Source organism: Typha angustifolia, chromosome 7 (assembly GCF_048772165.1).
Source record: "Typha angustifolia cultivar Huaian chromosome 7, ASM4877216v1, whole genome shotgun sequence".
NCBI lineage: Eukaryota > Viridiplantae > Streptophyta > Magnoliopsida > Poales > Typhaceae > Typha > Typha angustifolia.
Genome location: NC_133245.1, coordinates 15413027 through 15427411, shown reverse-complemented (window position 1 = coordinate 15427411; position 14385 = coordinate 15413027). Strand labels below are relative to the sequence as shown.

Genomic DNA, 14385 nt, shown 5'->3' with positions numbered 1-14385 from the left:
TTATTTTCATTTTGGCTATTAACTTGCCTCTTCTAGTTTTTTTTTTTTTTAATTATTTTAAAAGACACGATGTTAACCGTAATAAACACATAAGATAAGGTGGGAAATGAAAAAAAAAAATCTCATCCAGCACCTGCCACCTGGGACTTCTCGATATCTCATGCCAGTTTTTAACTTGCCATTTATTTAATTCTTACGGCAGAGGTGCGATAGGTAGTTTGAGTTTTTATTTTCCATCGCGTTCGTATTGAGTTATTTCTCAAGCTTTGAGGGTATTCACTCTCTTTGTCGATCTAGGGTTAGGGTTTGAAGCGATGTTCGTCGTCAGTTCCGTAGATTAGGGTTCTGGTAAGCGTATCCTCTCCTTTGACATCGTGCCCTTTCGATCCCCGACCATGGCGTCTCCAAGGTCTCCGAGCTCTGCCGTCGACCCCTCGCCTCTTCTAGCTTCTCGGAGCGGAGATGATCGCCGCGGCCTCTTCGGCCGGCGGCCGAGCCTGCGCGGCGCCGCGCGGTTGCTCCGCCGAGTCAGCAGCCGCCGGATGATGCGGGAACCGTCGATGTTGGTGCGGGAGAATGCGGCGGAGCAGCTTGAGGAGAGGCAAACTGATTGGGCCTACTCGAGGCCTGTGGTGCTTCTTGATATCCTTTGGAATCTCGCCTTCGTCACCGTGGCCGCGGGGATCTTGGTTCTTAGCCGGGAGGAGAACCCGTCGAAGCCGCTTAGGGTTTGGATCGCGGGGTATGCGCTCCAGTGCGTGCTTCACGTGATCTGTGTGTGTATCGAGTACCGGCGAAGGCAACTGCCTCTGGAGGACGCAGGCGAGGTGGAGGAGGTTGGTAGTGGGAGCGGAAGGAGCTCAGGATCGGATTTGATGGTGGAGATGGAAGAAGCTGGTGATGGGGAGCATGGAAGCGATGGAGATAGGATAAGGTAAGAAAGAAAGATGATGGTATATGTTATGAAATTTCAGTTTTGATTTCCTTTATTAGTCTGCATACAATATAACTAGAGTAGCTTTCCAGTGATTTTGTACGCAGGATTATGCTTCCCTAATATTATTGCAAGCAAAAGCATTTTCTATTCCTGTATTCCATGAAGGGGACCGTACTCTTACTTAGCCCTATATTGACATGACCTCCTTTTAAGGGCTCTTCATGATGCCAGTTCCTCTGTTCAGTGTAGCTTTTGGTGTCACTGAAGAAAATGAATAGACAAATTGTCCCATCTACTGCTACTCATCCGAATATGATCGGTTTAGAATTGGAATTATAGGATAGGTCATGCTTTAGATATATGATAAATGTTTGAATTCAACTTAATTTTTTTAAAGTTTAGCCATGTGATCTAATATAATAAGATTGAATCATAGAATTATAGGATTCCTAGTCATAATTAAAGAAAGAACTACATTTTTTAACAATTCTTTGAGGATAATATTTTAAATTATTTGCTCTAATTCTTGAGGATAATATTTTAAATTGTTCGCTCTTAGGGCTGTTAATGAACTGGCTTCCCAAGATTTTGCTTCCGATTGCCATATCTGAGCTTAGCATGACTTGGATTTAGAAGTTTTTAAGGTATTCCAATGTGACTTAGCTATGTGATTGAGATATTAACTTAGTCAAAGTGTTGGGTGTTCTTTGTATTCAGATATTAGGGTAATAAGTAAACGGAGAGGGATATGATATCCCATTTATTTGGGATGTGGGGAAGAAGCAATGTTTGATGTCAAATGTTGAGGGTTAATGATCAATATTCTAAGTTGAACGTTTAGTGAGCAAGGCTAGTGGTGAAGGGAGGGTGGAGAAGGATATATTATTTAGGAGGATATGTGAGCTTGGATAGCTGGAGGATGAAGGCAATTTGAATGCAGAGGGGCGTGAGGTATCAAAGCAGAGGAAGGAAAAAAGATGATTAGACAGAATAGTTCTAATTTGGGACTACATTGATTAGGACGTTTTGATGGGATCATGTAGCTAACTTTAAGATTCTAATGAAAGTTATTTCTCGTCAAGTTTTGACAAAGAATTTACACGGAGAAAAACCAGCTTCAAGGAGAAGAGAAGTCTCATCATTTTGTTGTTCTTTATATCTTTTCCTCAGTATCCTTAATGCTGTTGAATTGGATCTTTTATTCTTTTATTTTGTTAACATAGTGCAACATGTCTGCTTCTTTTTTCATTCTTTTGGGGTTGATTCTATCATTCTTCACCTTTACTGTGGCAGCGTTCCAAAACATTTAGAGTCAGCAAATACAATATTCTCTTTCATATGGTGGATAATCGGATTTTATTGGGTATCTGTTGGGGGCCAAGATTTGACTCATGATGCACCTCAGCTTTACTGGTATCCCTCTAAAACTATATATATCTGAACGTGTAATAGTATTATTTGAGTTTGGTCATTAATCTCAATTAATTTCATGTACTTGACTTGCTTTGCAGGCTCTGTATAGTTTTTCTGGCATTTGATGTCTTCTTTGTAGTTTTTTGTGTTGCTTTGGCTTGCGTTGTTGGTATTGCTGTTTGCTGCTGTTTGCCGTGTATCATTGCGATCTTATATGCTGTAACTGATCAGGTATTCCTCCCTAATTCCCTGTCTATCCATAAAATATGTTTCAATCTCCAAGAAAATATAATTGCCTTCTTTTCTATCCTTTCCTCATGGGGTGCTCTCTTGTCTCCCAGTAAACTGGAATGTTTCGTAATTTCAAAACTAATGATGCTTGTACACAGGTCAAGACTAAGTATGTGTGAAATATGCTTCGTGATGTATATAATGCAAGTGCTCATTTTCATGATTCGCGTAATTTTGAGAAACCACCTTTTGGAGTCGATATTCTGACTTATGCCTTTAGAATAGTGGACAATGTCAAAATCATTGCACTATGCCCTTTCAAGAAGTGTTTTCATGGAGGAAGGGATGTTGATTTATCTAATATCTTTATTTGCTCAAAGTGTACAAAATTTCATGGGAGGTTGTGGAACTATCTGGAGGATATCTACATTTTCATTTTGGTCACTGATTAAATTACTGTTATAGAATTTAGGAACTGAACCTCAGACAACTTTACAAATTTTATTTCTGCTGCTGGCTGAAAAAGATGCATATTTACATTGCTTTTCTGCCTAAATCATGAACTTCCTACTTCCCATTGATATTCTATTATTGAATTAAAGAGCATGCTTCTATCTTCTAAATCATAAGTAGCTTGCATGAATGGAAAATCCTTGCATGGGGATCCTATTTTTTATTGCACAACATGATTTGTTTGTTGTAATCTGATCCATCTTTGCTCTTCCACTTTCTCTGGATAAAAGTAAACAATTCTTAAATTGTCTTCCCATTTGTCTGGCCTAATACTTCAATAGTTAAATCATCATGGTTAGAGTAAGCTGGATTTCATTTTCTTAACTTTTTTGCAGATATTCTATTTGGTAAGACATTTTCTAAATTTTAATAGCCCCCACTCCATGCCCCCTAAGAAACTCACAATGATTTGGCGGTTGGACTATAATATAGTACTGAAGGAAGTAAAAAATCTATGCCAATTATTTCATTCTCTTTAAAGCAGAAAGGAGCAACTGAAGAGGACATCTGCCAACTTCCAAAATATAAATTCGAGACAATAGGTGATGAGAAGCTGGCTAATGAGATATCAGGACCCTGTGGTGGAAAAATGACCGAGTGTGGCAGTGACAGACCCATTGAGCATGTTCTTTCAGCTGAGGATGCAGTAAGCTTTCTAACTTTGTGCTTAATATTTTAATTCTATGTTTTCTCGATAAGTGATAATTTGATGTAACAATGCTGAGTGTTTCTGAGAAGCAATTGGTTATCATTACCACTGGAAGCTACTAATAGTCCTCTGAAGCTATTGTTTAGGAACTCATGGAGCAAAAACAATCTCCGTAAAGTGTAACTCATAATTTAAGGACAAGTAGTAGGTCTTCAGATTATTCTGCAAGTTTTCGGGAACAAGGATCACTCATTTTGCAAGCAGGATAGGACCCCTACTATTATGAAATTTTCTTGGCATAATCAAGATGGGCATGTGAATTCTGTTACCTGGATTTTAATTGGTATACTTCATCAAATCAATCTTGAATTTTGTCATATATGGTCTTATTAGACCAACATTTAATGGAACCTCAAGGAATTGTTAATCATGTCAGACAACCATCGGATTTGGTGATCCATGAGTCCTGAATCTAGTGACGTGGTGAAAACATTGAAAAGCTACGCTGTTAGTGTGTTACTTCAGTACACATGTTGTGCTCTATGCTGCCTCTACAAAACAATCACCATTGTGTTACATTATTATGCTTGACCTTCTCAGTGCCAATGCAGGAGTGCTGCATCTGCCTTTCCGCATATGAAGATGGGGTGGAACTGAGGGAACTTCCGTGCAGTCACCATTTTCATTGTGCCTGTATAGATAAATGGCTGCTTATCAATGCAACATGCCCGCTATGCAAATTCAACATTATACGGAGTAATAACCATGAAAGAGAGGAGGTGTAGTGGTGGTCTTTCTCAAGGATTTTGACAATTTCAGGTTGGCTTAGAGTATCAGCAATGCCACGCAGATGCATACGCAAGCGTACACCTTCACTAATGTAACTAATACGGCAACGTAGTATGTTTTTTTAAGTTTTCAGCCTGGTGTTTGTTATGAGTCCCGCTATAGATTCTGGAGGCATGTCGATAACACCTGTTGTAATTATGCCGACGTATGTTTATGATAAATTGGTGTTCCATAATGTGGCAGTTTGAGAAATTACGAAAAAGATCATAGTTTCTGTCAAGTGTGATGGTGTTTGATTATAAATAGAACGGTGTCATATTATCTTTGATGTAACATAAAAATTAAAAATATTTTATTAAATAGTTAAAACATCTTTTATGAAGATAGATGAGAAAATGATTGAAATTACAAGTTATTAAAATAATTTTTTAAGAGCAAAGTGATTAAATTTTATTAGTAATATGATATTAGATGAAAAAAGAGAAGGGAGAAGAATAGATTTAATTGTATTACTCTAAATTACTTCTATAGTCAACTATCATTTAAATATTAAATTTATTTAGTGTTAATTAAATGGTTTAAAGTAATGTCTGAATCACATCCAAACAGGTTAGTATTCAAGTATTACGGACTCAGTACCTAATTGCACTTCATTATATCTGGATCCACGTTACAGGCCATCAAAATCATATTCTCAAATTCTATTCTACATGTCAATCATCACAGTTATTTATTTGCTGAAGAATGACAATATCCTCTCATATAACAAATAGCACACAACTTAACTCCCCTGTCCGCCGATGGATAATAAAAAGTTCATCCTCAGCATGGGAAAAAACTGCATAAAAACCTCACCTTTTTTTAGGTTTATTTCTAGCTTTCACAGTTTTCTCTAGGTTTCTAATCCGTTGACTGATGACGGAAGATGAAGATACCCTTTTTTGTGGGGGATTTGATTGCCGAGTGTCCTTAGCCGACAGCTGAGAGGTTGTCGGAGTAATTGACTTGGATGCCCCAAAGAAAGAAAAGCTTGGTTCTGATGCTGGGGTTGGTCGAGGTACTATGTCAGGAAGATTTAGAAACTTCCTCACTGGAGGGCGTCTAACCACTGATTAATGACATACCGTGTTCATCAGGTCCTTGTAGACGAAGAAATTTAACTCGACCAATAGCATGAATGAGCAAAACTTAGACCGGAATTACTTACCAAACCCATAGATAAGAGAGAAAATATTTGATGTGATCCAATAAGAAAAAATGGCCTGGCAGAACAGAGAAAAAGGTCAGCATTAAGAGACAAATTACCGAACAAGTGCATTTCAATAATAGAGGTAATAGAAGTGAGATAAGACTTAGCTAGGTAGGTTAAAGTAGCAGTGAGGATCTACTAAATAGCTTTAAGTGCACAATGTTGTACGTCATCATTCAGTTTCTTTCCAAGGATTGTTATTTTTGCAACAAGTAGAAAATGATTGGAGAAGATAGATATGAGGCTGGAATCATGGTTTAGATTGTCCAGAAGCTTAAACACAAAATAACACATACAACAGTATTAAAGTTTGAAAAAGAAATTATCCCGTGAAAAAATAATTTGCATCCTATTCTTGTGGGTTCTTCATGTGTTGAGCATTAAGGAGCTACTCATGATCTTTTACTGCATCTCAGTTGGATCTCTATCTGTCATGTTAATTTTCCTAGTTACTTAATGTTACCAATAAATCGCCACAATGTTGCAATGAGTAAATTTATTGCATTTGTTGTGATTTCCTTTTGAAGCCACAGAGAAAATCATGACTAAGTACCTTTAGCAGAGTTTCATTCCTTCCATTTTGCACTTGACCATACTACATGAGAACATCTAATTTATCTACTTAATTCTACTTCCTTTTTTTTCTTTTGTTGAGAGAACTACTTAATCCTACTCAATATTAGTAATTCATAGTTTCAAACCATTGGCAAAGAAAAAACAGCAAAGGACCTCATTATTGAATATGGAAATATGGTTAAACTAGTGCAAACAACAAAAGACTCGACACTACCTCTTGGTTCCTAGTGTCCTCGTTATGATTGCACTCTTTCTTTCCTAAGATCTACAAGACTACATTATTATTTCCTGAAAACCGTATCCTCATAAGCTTCTTGTAAATTGACAGAAGCCATATATATATATATATATATATATATATATATATATATATATGCATACACCAGATGACTTAATTAGCATAAAACTGACCATCTTCATATACTCTTTTCATGTCCTGGATTTCGTGCACTCAATCTCTTCCAAAATTTCAGTTAAGGATCATAGGCTTGGTTTCCATGTATAACTGCAACCAAGCAGTTGTTCACATAGTAGATAATAAAAGTGCTCTTCCTCTACTCACTTGGCATACTCCTAACCTAATATTGTTGAATAACTATTAAGAGAAATTATCCACATTTCTTTGATATTGTCCTCTTTAATGCATAATTGGTAACATTAGAAAACATGAAACAAGCTTAAACCTAATTCATATACACCCCTTAGATCATATGACAGAGAGTATAATTGTATTGGATAAAATGTAAATAATCTAAAATTATCATACCTTTGGGAAGTTCGCTGTAAATGGGATGGTCAAAAGAGCAAGTACTCTAGAAAAGTTCTTCATGGTCTTGGCCATAGGGTTTCCTTCCATACCTTCTTGCATGTTCAGCTGAAAGAACATTAATTATATCTCAGGTTGCTGATTTCCTCAAGTTTACAGAGGATAAAGCAACTAACTGAAAAATATTTATAGAACTAAAAAAAACACAATCAAAGCAGTCTATACACACTATAGCTAAATACAAAAGGATGCAACATATGATGTAACATTCTAAGATGGCTAGTAATGGATCCAACTCTGAAATATATTAAATTGTTAATCAGATAAAAAGGGGGAACTAATTGATGATATAAACTGATGTGGAAGAAATTGTAAACTCTACGAAGTGAGAGCTAAACCAGAGAAAGACAAATTACTTAGTTCTCTCTTAAAAATTACAGTGGTAATATTGAAGTTGAAGATCAAAAGGCTACACAAGGAGGCACAGTTACAAATGTATGATTACATACCATCCAAGGACAACGAAAGCATTAACCACAATGCACTTGCTTCAGAAAAACACATGTAAAGTGAAGCGTAGCCAATAATGTTTTTTTTTCTGGCACATCTCCATGCCACTCAACTATTTAAATAACACCAGTCTAAATTAGTACTATTTCTATGATTGCCTTAAGAAGATGGATGGATCCTGCTGAAAATGGTGAAACCGATCATACTACTAAGTGTCGTCCAAGACTAATGTTCCTAGTAATTTCCCAGTTCTTATCCAGTGTACATGAGATTCTCCAAACTCTAAATCTATAATTAAGCTTCAATTTACACTTAAAATCCTGTAAAAAGTTACAAATACTGCTTATCTTTGACACTACTTTTAGTAACTCATATTTAAACATCTTTCTAAAGCAGTTTGTTGGTGAATGATTTCAATACCCAACAAATTAAAGGAATATATGTACACATGGACAAACATGAAGTTAAGTTCCAGTCAAACAGAATCGAGGATGGTATAGTTTAGGAACAATGAATACCATTCATGAAATAGTAGCGCATGCAATTTTTAGACCTTACATACCTATCACATGAAACGGCATGCTTACCTCCACTGTAGCCAAAAAGATCAATGATGTTAATACTGGCAAAATATAGAGAGAATCAGGAGTTGTCAAATCAGTAAACCACAAGGCTCCCCCTCCTTTGAATGATGGAACTTTCTCAACCATGTTGGATATCTAGAATTAGCAAGGAGACAAGATAAGTTCTCAATCAGCAACCTAAATAGTATTATCACTTCAAAATTTAGCAAACAACTGAGCTGATGCCATTGATTAGATATAAACACAAATTATGTAATAACCTAGTAGTGAAGTCAACATACAGCCAAGAAAAAGCTGATGAAAATGGGTCCTTGGATGAAAATTCCTTTTAGTGGAGTAAATGGTGTAACCCCATGCCTGAATAAATACGCAGACAAAGTCAAGTAGTTCCAGAAACTAAAGCAACTAAGGAAACAATATGCAAATTGAGCCACAAAATATTGATATAGCCAGAAAAAATGACAGCATAATGGATACAAATACAGAATAACAAGACTAGTCTTCAAACACAAACTACAGAAACACATCCTCAACCCCTGATTTCCTCTCACCTTTACTTAGATATCCTGTAACCAAGAGAATAAGAGAGCTTATATTCTTAAGATCTATGTCTAGAACTAACACAAAGACAGATGGATAAAGTATGCTGTAGGAAATACTTTGTTTCCCATCAGAAAAGGAAAGACTTCTTATTATTGAATCCTACTTTATCGTTAAAATCATTCAAGAATATTTCATCCAAAATATGCTCTTTTCATGCTTATTTTAGTAATTTTTAACCCTTAAATGCACCTCTTTGTGTTCTGCTTGATGATGCCAGTCAACTTGAAAGAGCATTGCCCAACCATGTCTCTCCATCCATTTGTATGATCTTTAAGTTCATTGTTCTGGATTTTGATCCAAATTACAAAGATCGAATACAAATACCTTATAGATAAAATTGTGGACATCACTTAATATGTAGTAAAACAAGCAATTGTGAGCCTTGATGGCATGGGTTTGTCATACCTCTCTATAAATTGTATGCTACAGCAAAGTAGGATTACTAGGATAGGAAAATCAGGAAGATGATTTATTTCCAAAACAGGAATAGTAATGCTGAAAATTGACCTACAACAAGACAAAAACTAATCCTTAAGTTGGAAAAGAGATAAACAGTTCTAAGACATTCATATAACAAGCCTAAGAATACAGAATTAGACTAGTATCTAAATTTTTGGTGGCCCAGCAATCGAATTGCATTCATAACAGTTGCAATACATCTCCTCAAATGACAGAAAACTCTTCCCAACAGAGTGTATGAGCAAAGACACAATCAGCTGATTGGCAGATAAAAGATCTATCTGGAAAAATTACCATCATTAGAAATAAGACAAACATTCTTCAAAAGTGCTTACTTTTTGAACAATGCTTTCATTCGTCTTTGACCCTCCTGAACAGATTGAGGATCCATAGACTGCAGCAAACAACTAAGTATTAGCATTCAGCAAATAACGGCTACACAAGATAGAAAAACGTACTTTTGTCCACTAATCTTTCTTCTTTGTTTGAGAATGAAATCTAAGTTTGCAAAGCAGTCCGCAAAAGACACATAATTCTCTTCCTATCAAAAAGGTACTTAAGCAGAGAATCAAACATACATTTTGCATCCCTTGTTTAAGTTCCTCCAACTCTGGCTTCATCATCTGCATGTTGCAAAAGAAAATTATATATATAAGTATTCTAGGCATGCATCAAATACTAATAGACAGATAATTCAGAAACAAGTTTCAGGCAACCACACAGATGGCAAATTCATATGATTATATCTTTGACCCAAATTAGCAGGCTTTTGGATCAGATTTTCAAAAAAAAATGGACACAATTAACTTGGTCAATGGGACACATAATTTGACAAAAAGTTTAACTATATTTTAAACCCCTCAGCTATCCCTCTATATCACTATCACCCTATCAAAAATTTAGTGGACACATGCTCTCTAGTACCTAATTATATCACTAAGCCTCCTCCACTAAAAATTTTGTTATGAAAGAATATTAAGTGGATTTTGAAAGAATTAGAGATCAATTTAAAGTTTAATATTTGGAGAAGTTGCTATAAAGATCACGAAGAAAAAGATGAAAGAATATAAAAGGAAGACAGAGGCATTTACGTACATCTAGTAAGTTGTTTAAATTTTTTAGATTATTTTTATCAAAATTTATAATGAAACATTGATGGAAAGGCTTAGCGATATATTTAAATAGTTTAGGAGAGTATCTATCCATTTCTTTCGACAAAAGCTTTAATTACTATAAAAGTGTACAAATACCTCCTAAATTTTTTAAAAACTAATTAAACTTATTTGTTAGTACTCCGTGAGTTAAAAGTCACGTGCCGAGCACATGAATCGTAAGTTATTTTCAGATAGACTAAACTACCCTCACAAAAATCAAAAGAAATAATTCTTGGATAATTTTGTCCTCATCTCCTTCCATAAACTGAAATAAAAAAGGCTTGCCCTCTTTTTCCTAGGGCATCTTCTCCCCCAAGCTCTAAACTACTTCGTGTCATCTCTCCATCCTATCTTTTCTCACATGACTTCTAATAGGAACAGTAGCAATACCAAATCGGCCTCACTTGGAGATGTTTTTTACCTTTGTGAATTAAGAGTGTTTGTTAGGATATCTAATCAATACTGTCTAATAGTTAATTTTAAGTTGTCATCTAATAAAACATAATATTTTCTCCAACAACATAGAGATAAAAAGGTAAATGTAGGATATTTGTTAACAGAGTCTATTAGGGGTTGACAGTCTAGAGGGTATTTGTACGTTTATAATATGGGTGAGTGGGTTGGGTAGTGATACTGGGTTGGGGATAATTAAGCCTTGACAAAATTAGAATAAAACAGAAAACCGGAAGGACGAACTGCAACTCACACTAAGCTTCACGCTAGCCCTCATCTGGTTCAACAAAAGCGGCACCGTAGCCCCTCGAATCAAAACCGTCGTTAATGCGATAGACGCCCACCTGAGATTAAAATACAAATAAAAAATCCAAATCGTGAACAACAATTCAAGAACAGAAGGGCAAAAGAATCAGACCAATTAAAGCCAGTGACGGAATGAACCCCATCAATCAAGTGCTGCAGCGCCGCCACCGGAAGAAAGGAATCTGCGGCGGCTGCGGCAACCTCGCCGGCGAACGGAGCTGGTGCGGCTGAAGCGGCGTCGATGCCCGCGTCGGTGATGACCTCGGCGACGTCTTTGATGTAATCGATATCATTGGAGCCGTCGGAGCTGGAGGAGTAGGCCCGGAGGAGGAAGGGGTCGAGGCCGAGAGGTAGGTGGAAGGCAAGGCGGCTTCTTGGATGGCGAAGGGTGGAGATTGGCGTGGGTTTCGAGAAGGACGAGAGGTTTCGAGGTGACGGGGATGGAATAGGAGGACGAGAAAGGTGGGGTTCTGCTTGGTCGCGGTGAAGGAGGAGATGAGGGAAGGAAGGGTGGATACGGCGGGAGAGGTAGGTGAAGGCGGAGGAGAGGCTTCGTCGAGTGGAAGCCATTTTGGAGAACTACTGTGACTCTCTAGAGTCTCTGTGAAAGAGAAGAATAGGATCTCAAATAGGGCGGGTTCGGAATTTGGACCCGGATCCTCTCCAGTGAGTCGGATGAGAACTGGATCCTCCAATTGGGTCCGCTGGAATGTGGACGATCATCCAAGCCCAAACACATCCGGCCCAATTAAGAACTGCCTATTGGTCTTCCTCTTCCCTCGCCTATCGCCTATCAGGTTGCGCGTTTCAAGTAATCCATCGCGGCCAATAAAAATGAGAGCCGTCTTGCAATCATACTTCACCGACGAACACCATCATCATTAAGTATAACTTTCTACTAAATTTTAATAATAAATAAGTTCCATATTTCTTTTAACTTTCTCTAACCATCCGAACTCTTCCGGTGGGAATTTAAGAAGGAAAAGGGCTGTGGCCCGTACCTTTAAACTTTGTATTCCCACGTCTGATCACACGACAAGACAGTCGACAGCCCACGTTCGAAGCCTCAATAAACAACAGGGAGGGCGACCATTCGATTCAGCCTAAGGACGTCGATGCCGCTCGCTCGCGACTCCTTTTAAAAAAAGGCAAGAGAAAATTACCGGACGAAAAGGACAAAAGAAGGATACAGACTCCATCCGGAGAACAGGTCTTCTTCAATGCGAAAGCAACGCCTTCCTCTTTTCTCGCACACGCTCGCAAAACCTAGTAACCCATTTTATCAACAAGAAAAAAAGAAGAAGCTAGTAACCCGTGGTGTACTGGAAAATGATCTCCATCTTTTCTTACACTAATATAAATACAAAATTAAAGAGGCTATATTACACTTTTTGCCTCGGAAAATAAGAACTAAAAGAGTAATAACTCAAAGAAAAGGAAAGACTTCCAGCCGTTTCGCGATCCGAAAATCCTTTAAAGCACGTCGTTCTCACGTGCATCGCTATCAGCTAGCTGCCTACCCTCTGGTTCGCCCGTCGGCAGCACAGCAGCCACCGACGGTGGTTTACCACCACCTCACCCCTAGCCATCTCTTCATCCTCGTGATCAGGGTCGCAATTCGATGATTCAGATTTCAGCTCCTCGTCGGCTCGGGATCTCTTCACACCAATGGGAACACCGAAAAGCATGGTGCCAGAGGAACCACCGTTGGACCCTACCTCGGCTTTCACGCTCGCCTCCGGCAACAGATCCAGTGGCTGAGACACCTCGAAAGACGTGCCTCCGTAGCCTCGAGATTGGTGATCGGGGGCGTATGTAGACACCAGACGTAGGATGTTGCTGCAGAGGTCCCTGATCTGCCCGAGCTCATGGGAGAGCTGCGTGTTCTCCCTCCGCAGCCGCTCGTTCTCCTCCGAAAGCTCCGGCGACGCCCGCGGAGCCGTGGATCTAGGCGGCGTGGCCCCCGGATACGAGCTCGAGGAGACCATCGGATCGCCATCCGAGTTCCCCGGCGATCCGGCTAGTGTAGTCGGTACGGCCACCGATACCAGCGACGGCGAGATCTTGCGGCGTTGGATGTCGCACAGGAGGCCCTTCTCCCCGCGGCGAAAGCACTCGTTCGCAAACTCCCACCGATCAGGCACGATCTTGCGAAATCCCTAACGACCATTAACCAAAAAAAAAAGATCAATAATACATAAATAAATAATTTGATCTGAGGATCATGCAGATGAATAGATGAAGCAGACTCACGTAGGTGTTAAGTTGGCGAACGAAGCTGGAGAAGTTGTTGTGCTTGAAGTATTTGGGGAGGATGTCCCGGGCGAACTCGGCAGGACGCCACACAATGAAAGCGGAGCCATCGCCATTCCATGATATCACGTCGTCGATGCTTTGATCGTCCACCATCTGATACGTCTTCATCAGGAACGGAGTAGGGGTCGCCCTGTTCCTCTCCGTCGCAATAGGCGGATCTCCCGCCTTCTCCACCTCTGGGGTCGGAGTCATCGTAACTTAATAATTTTTTTTCCAATCCAAATCTCTTTCGAGATCGACTAGAAGAAGGTTGGAGGAAGTAGCATGGCTGAGCTTGTCGGAGAAGAAGAAAGAAGAGGAACTTTAGAGAAGGGATAAGAAGAAGAAAGCGAAGAAGAAGTCGATCGAGGACACGTACAGATGCCAAAAAGGGAAGAAGATGCAAGAAAAGGAGTAGCGCTGAAGCACCATCCGGTTTTTTTTTTCTTCCAGAAACTTCACCGCCGCTTTTTCCCCCGACACGTGTCAGTCGGCCTTCAAATTTATATAAATAATGGCATGTCCGCAAACACTTTACAAATATTATGAGATGACGTAGCATGATTTACTCATCGATAGTTTTCTTTTATCTTAGTAATTTTTTACTTATCAATGGATAAGAGTAAACTATATATCTAAAGCGTTTATAGAGTGCTTTTAAGTTTGTTTGTGAGTGTAACATTATTATTCTTTATAAATATAGAAATAGACGTGTTTAAATGTAGTAAAAGGAACGGGATGTCAAGGTTGGCAATTCCTTCTATGACCGAGATTAGAATGACCTTCCAGAAGCTTCCCAATCTCAAGTGGGACTGGATAAGGTTATCCTAGCCTAAGACTTTTTTTGGACTTTTCTTTTTTATCATTTATCCTTGGCAATAATAAAGTTGATTGTTTT

General features: G+C 38.6%; 3 protein-coding genes across 4 annotated transcripts; 1 reads left to right on the top strand and 2 right to left on the bottom strand.

Annotated features, from left to right (window-relative positions):
• Positions 1–196: 196 nt before the first annotated feature.
• LOC140763005 (E3 ubiquitin-protein ligase At1g12760-like) lies at positions 197–4812 on the top strand. Of its 2 annotated transcripts, none has more exons than XM_073101024.1 (5): positions 197–934; positions 2231–2350; positions 2449–2581; positions 3576–3740; positions 4355–4812. In XM_073101024.1, the coding sequence occupies exons 1-5, from the start codon at positions 396–398 to the stop codon at positions 4526–4528; spliced, it is 1131 nt and encodes a 376-aa protein (XP_072957125.1). In that variant the 5' UTR covers positions 197–395; the 3' UTR covers positions 4529–4812. The 2 variants fall into 2 exon arrangements, with proteins under 2 accessions (XP_072957125.1, XP_072957126.1); XM_073101025.1 differs by having other exon boundaries at positions 198–934; positions 3579–3740.
• Positions 4813–5156: 344 nt separating this feature from the next.
• On the bottom strand, positions 5157–12369 carry LOC140763103 (mitochondrial inner membrane protein OXA1-like). Its single transcript, XM_073101156.1, has 10 exons — positions 12194–12369; positions 11305–12049; positions 11140–11230; positions 9858–9902; positions 9615–9673; positions 8499–8574; positions 8221–8352; positions 7124–7231; positions 5740–5794; positions 5157–5640 (listed from the first exon to the last, which is right to left on the bottom strand). Exons 2-10 carry the CDS (start codon positions 11760–11762, stop codon positions 5384–5386), a joined length of 1281 nt encoding a protein of 426 aa, XP_072957257.1. The 5' UTR covers positions 11763–12049; positions 12194–12369; the 3' UTR covers positions 5157–5383.
• Positions 12370–12512: 143 nt separating this feature from the next.
• LOC140763104 (heat stress transcription factor B-2b-like) lies at positions 12513–13970 on the bottom strand. Its single transcript, XM_073101157.1, has 2 exons — positions 13446–13970; positions 12513–13351 (listed from the first exon to the last, which is right to left on the bottom strand). The coding sequence occupies exons 1-2, from the start codon at positions 13698–13700 to the stop codon at positions 12701–12703; spliced, it is 906 nt and encodes a 301-aa protein (XP_072957258.1). The 5' UTR covers positions 13701–13970; the 3' UTR covers positions 12513–12700.
• Positions 13971–14385: the final 415 nt, after the last annotated feature.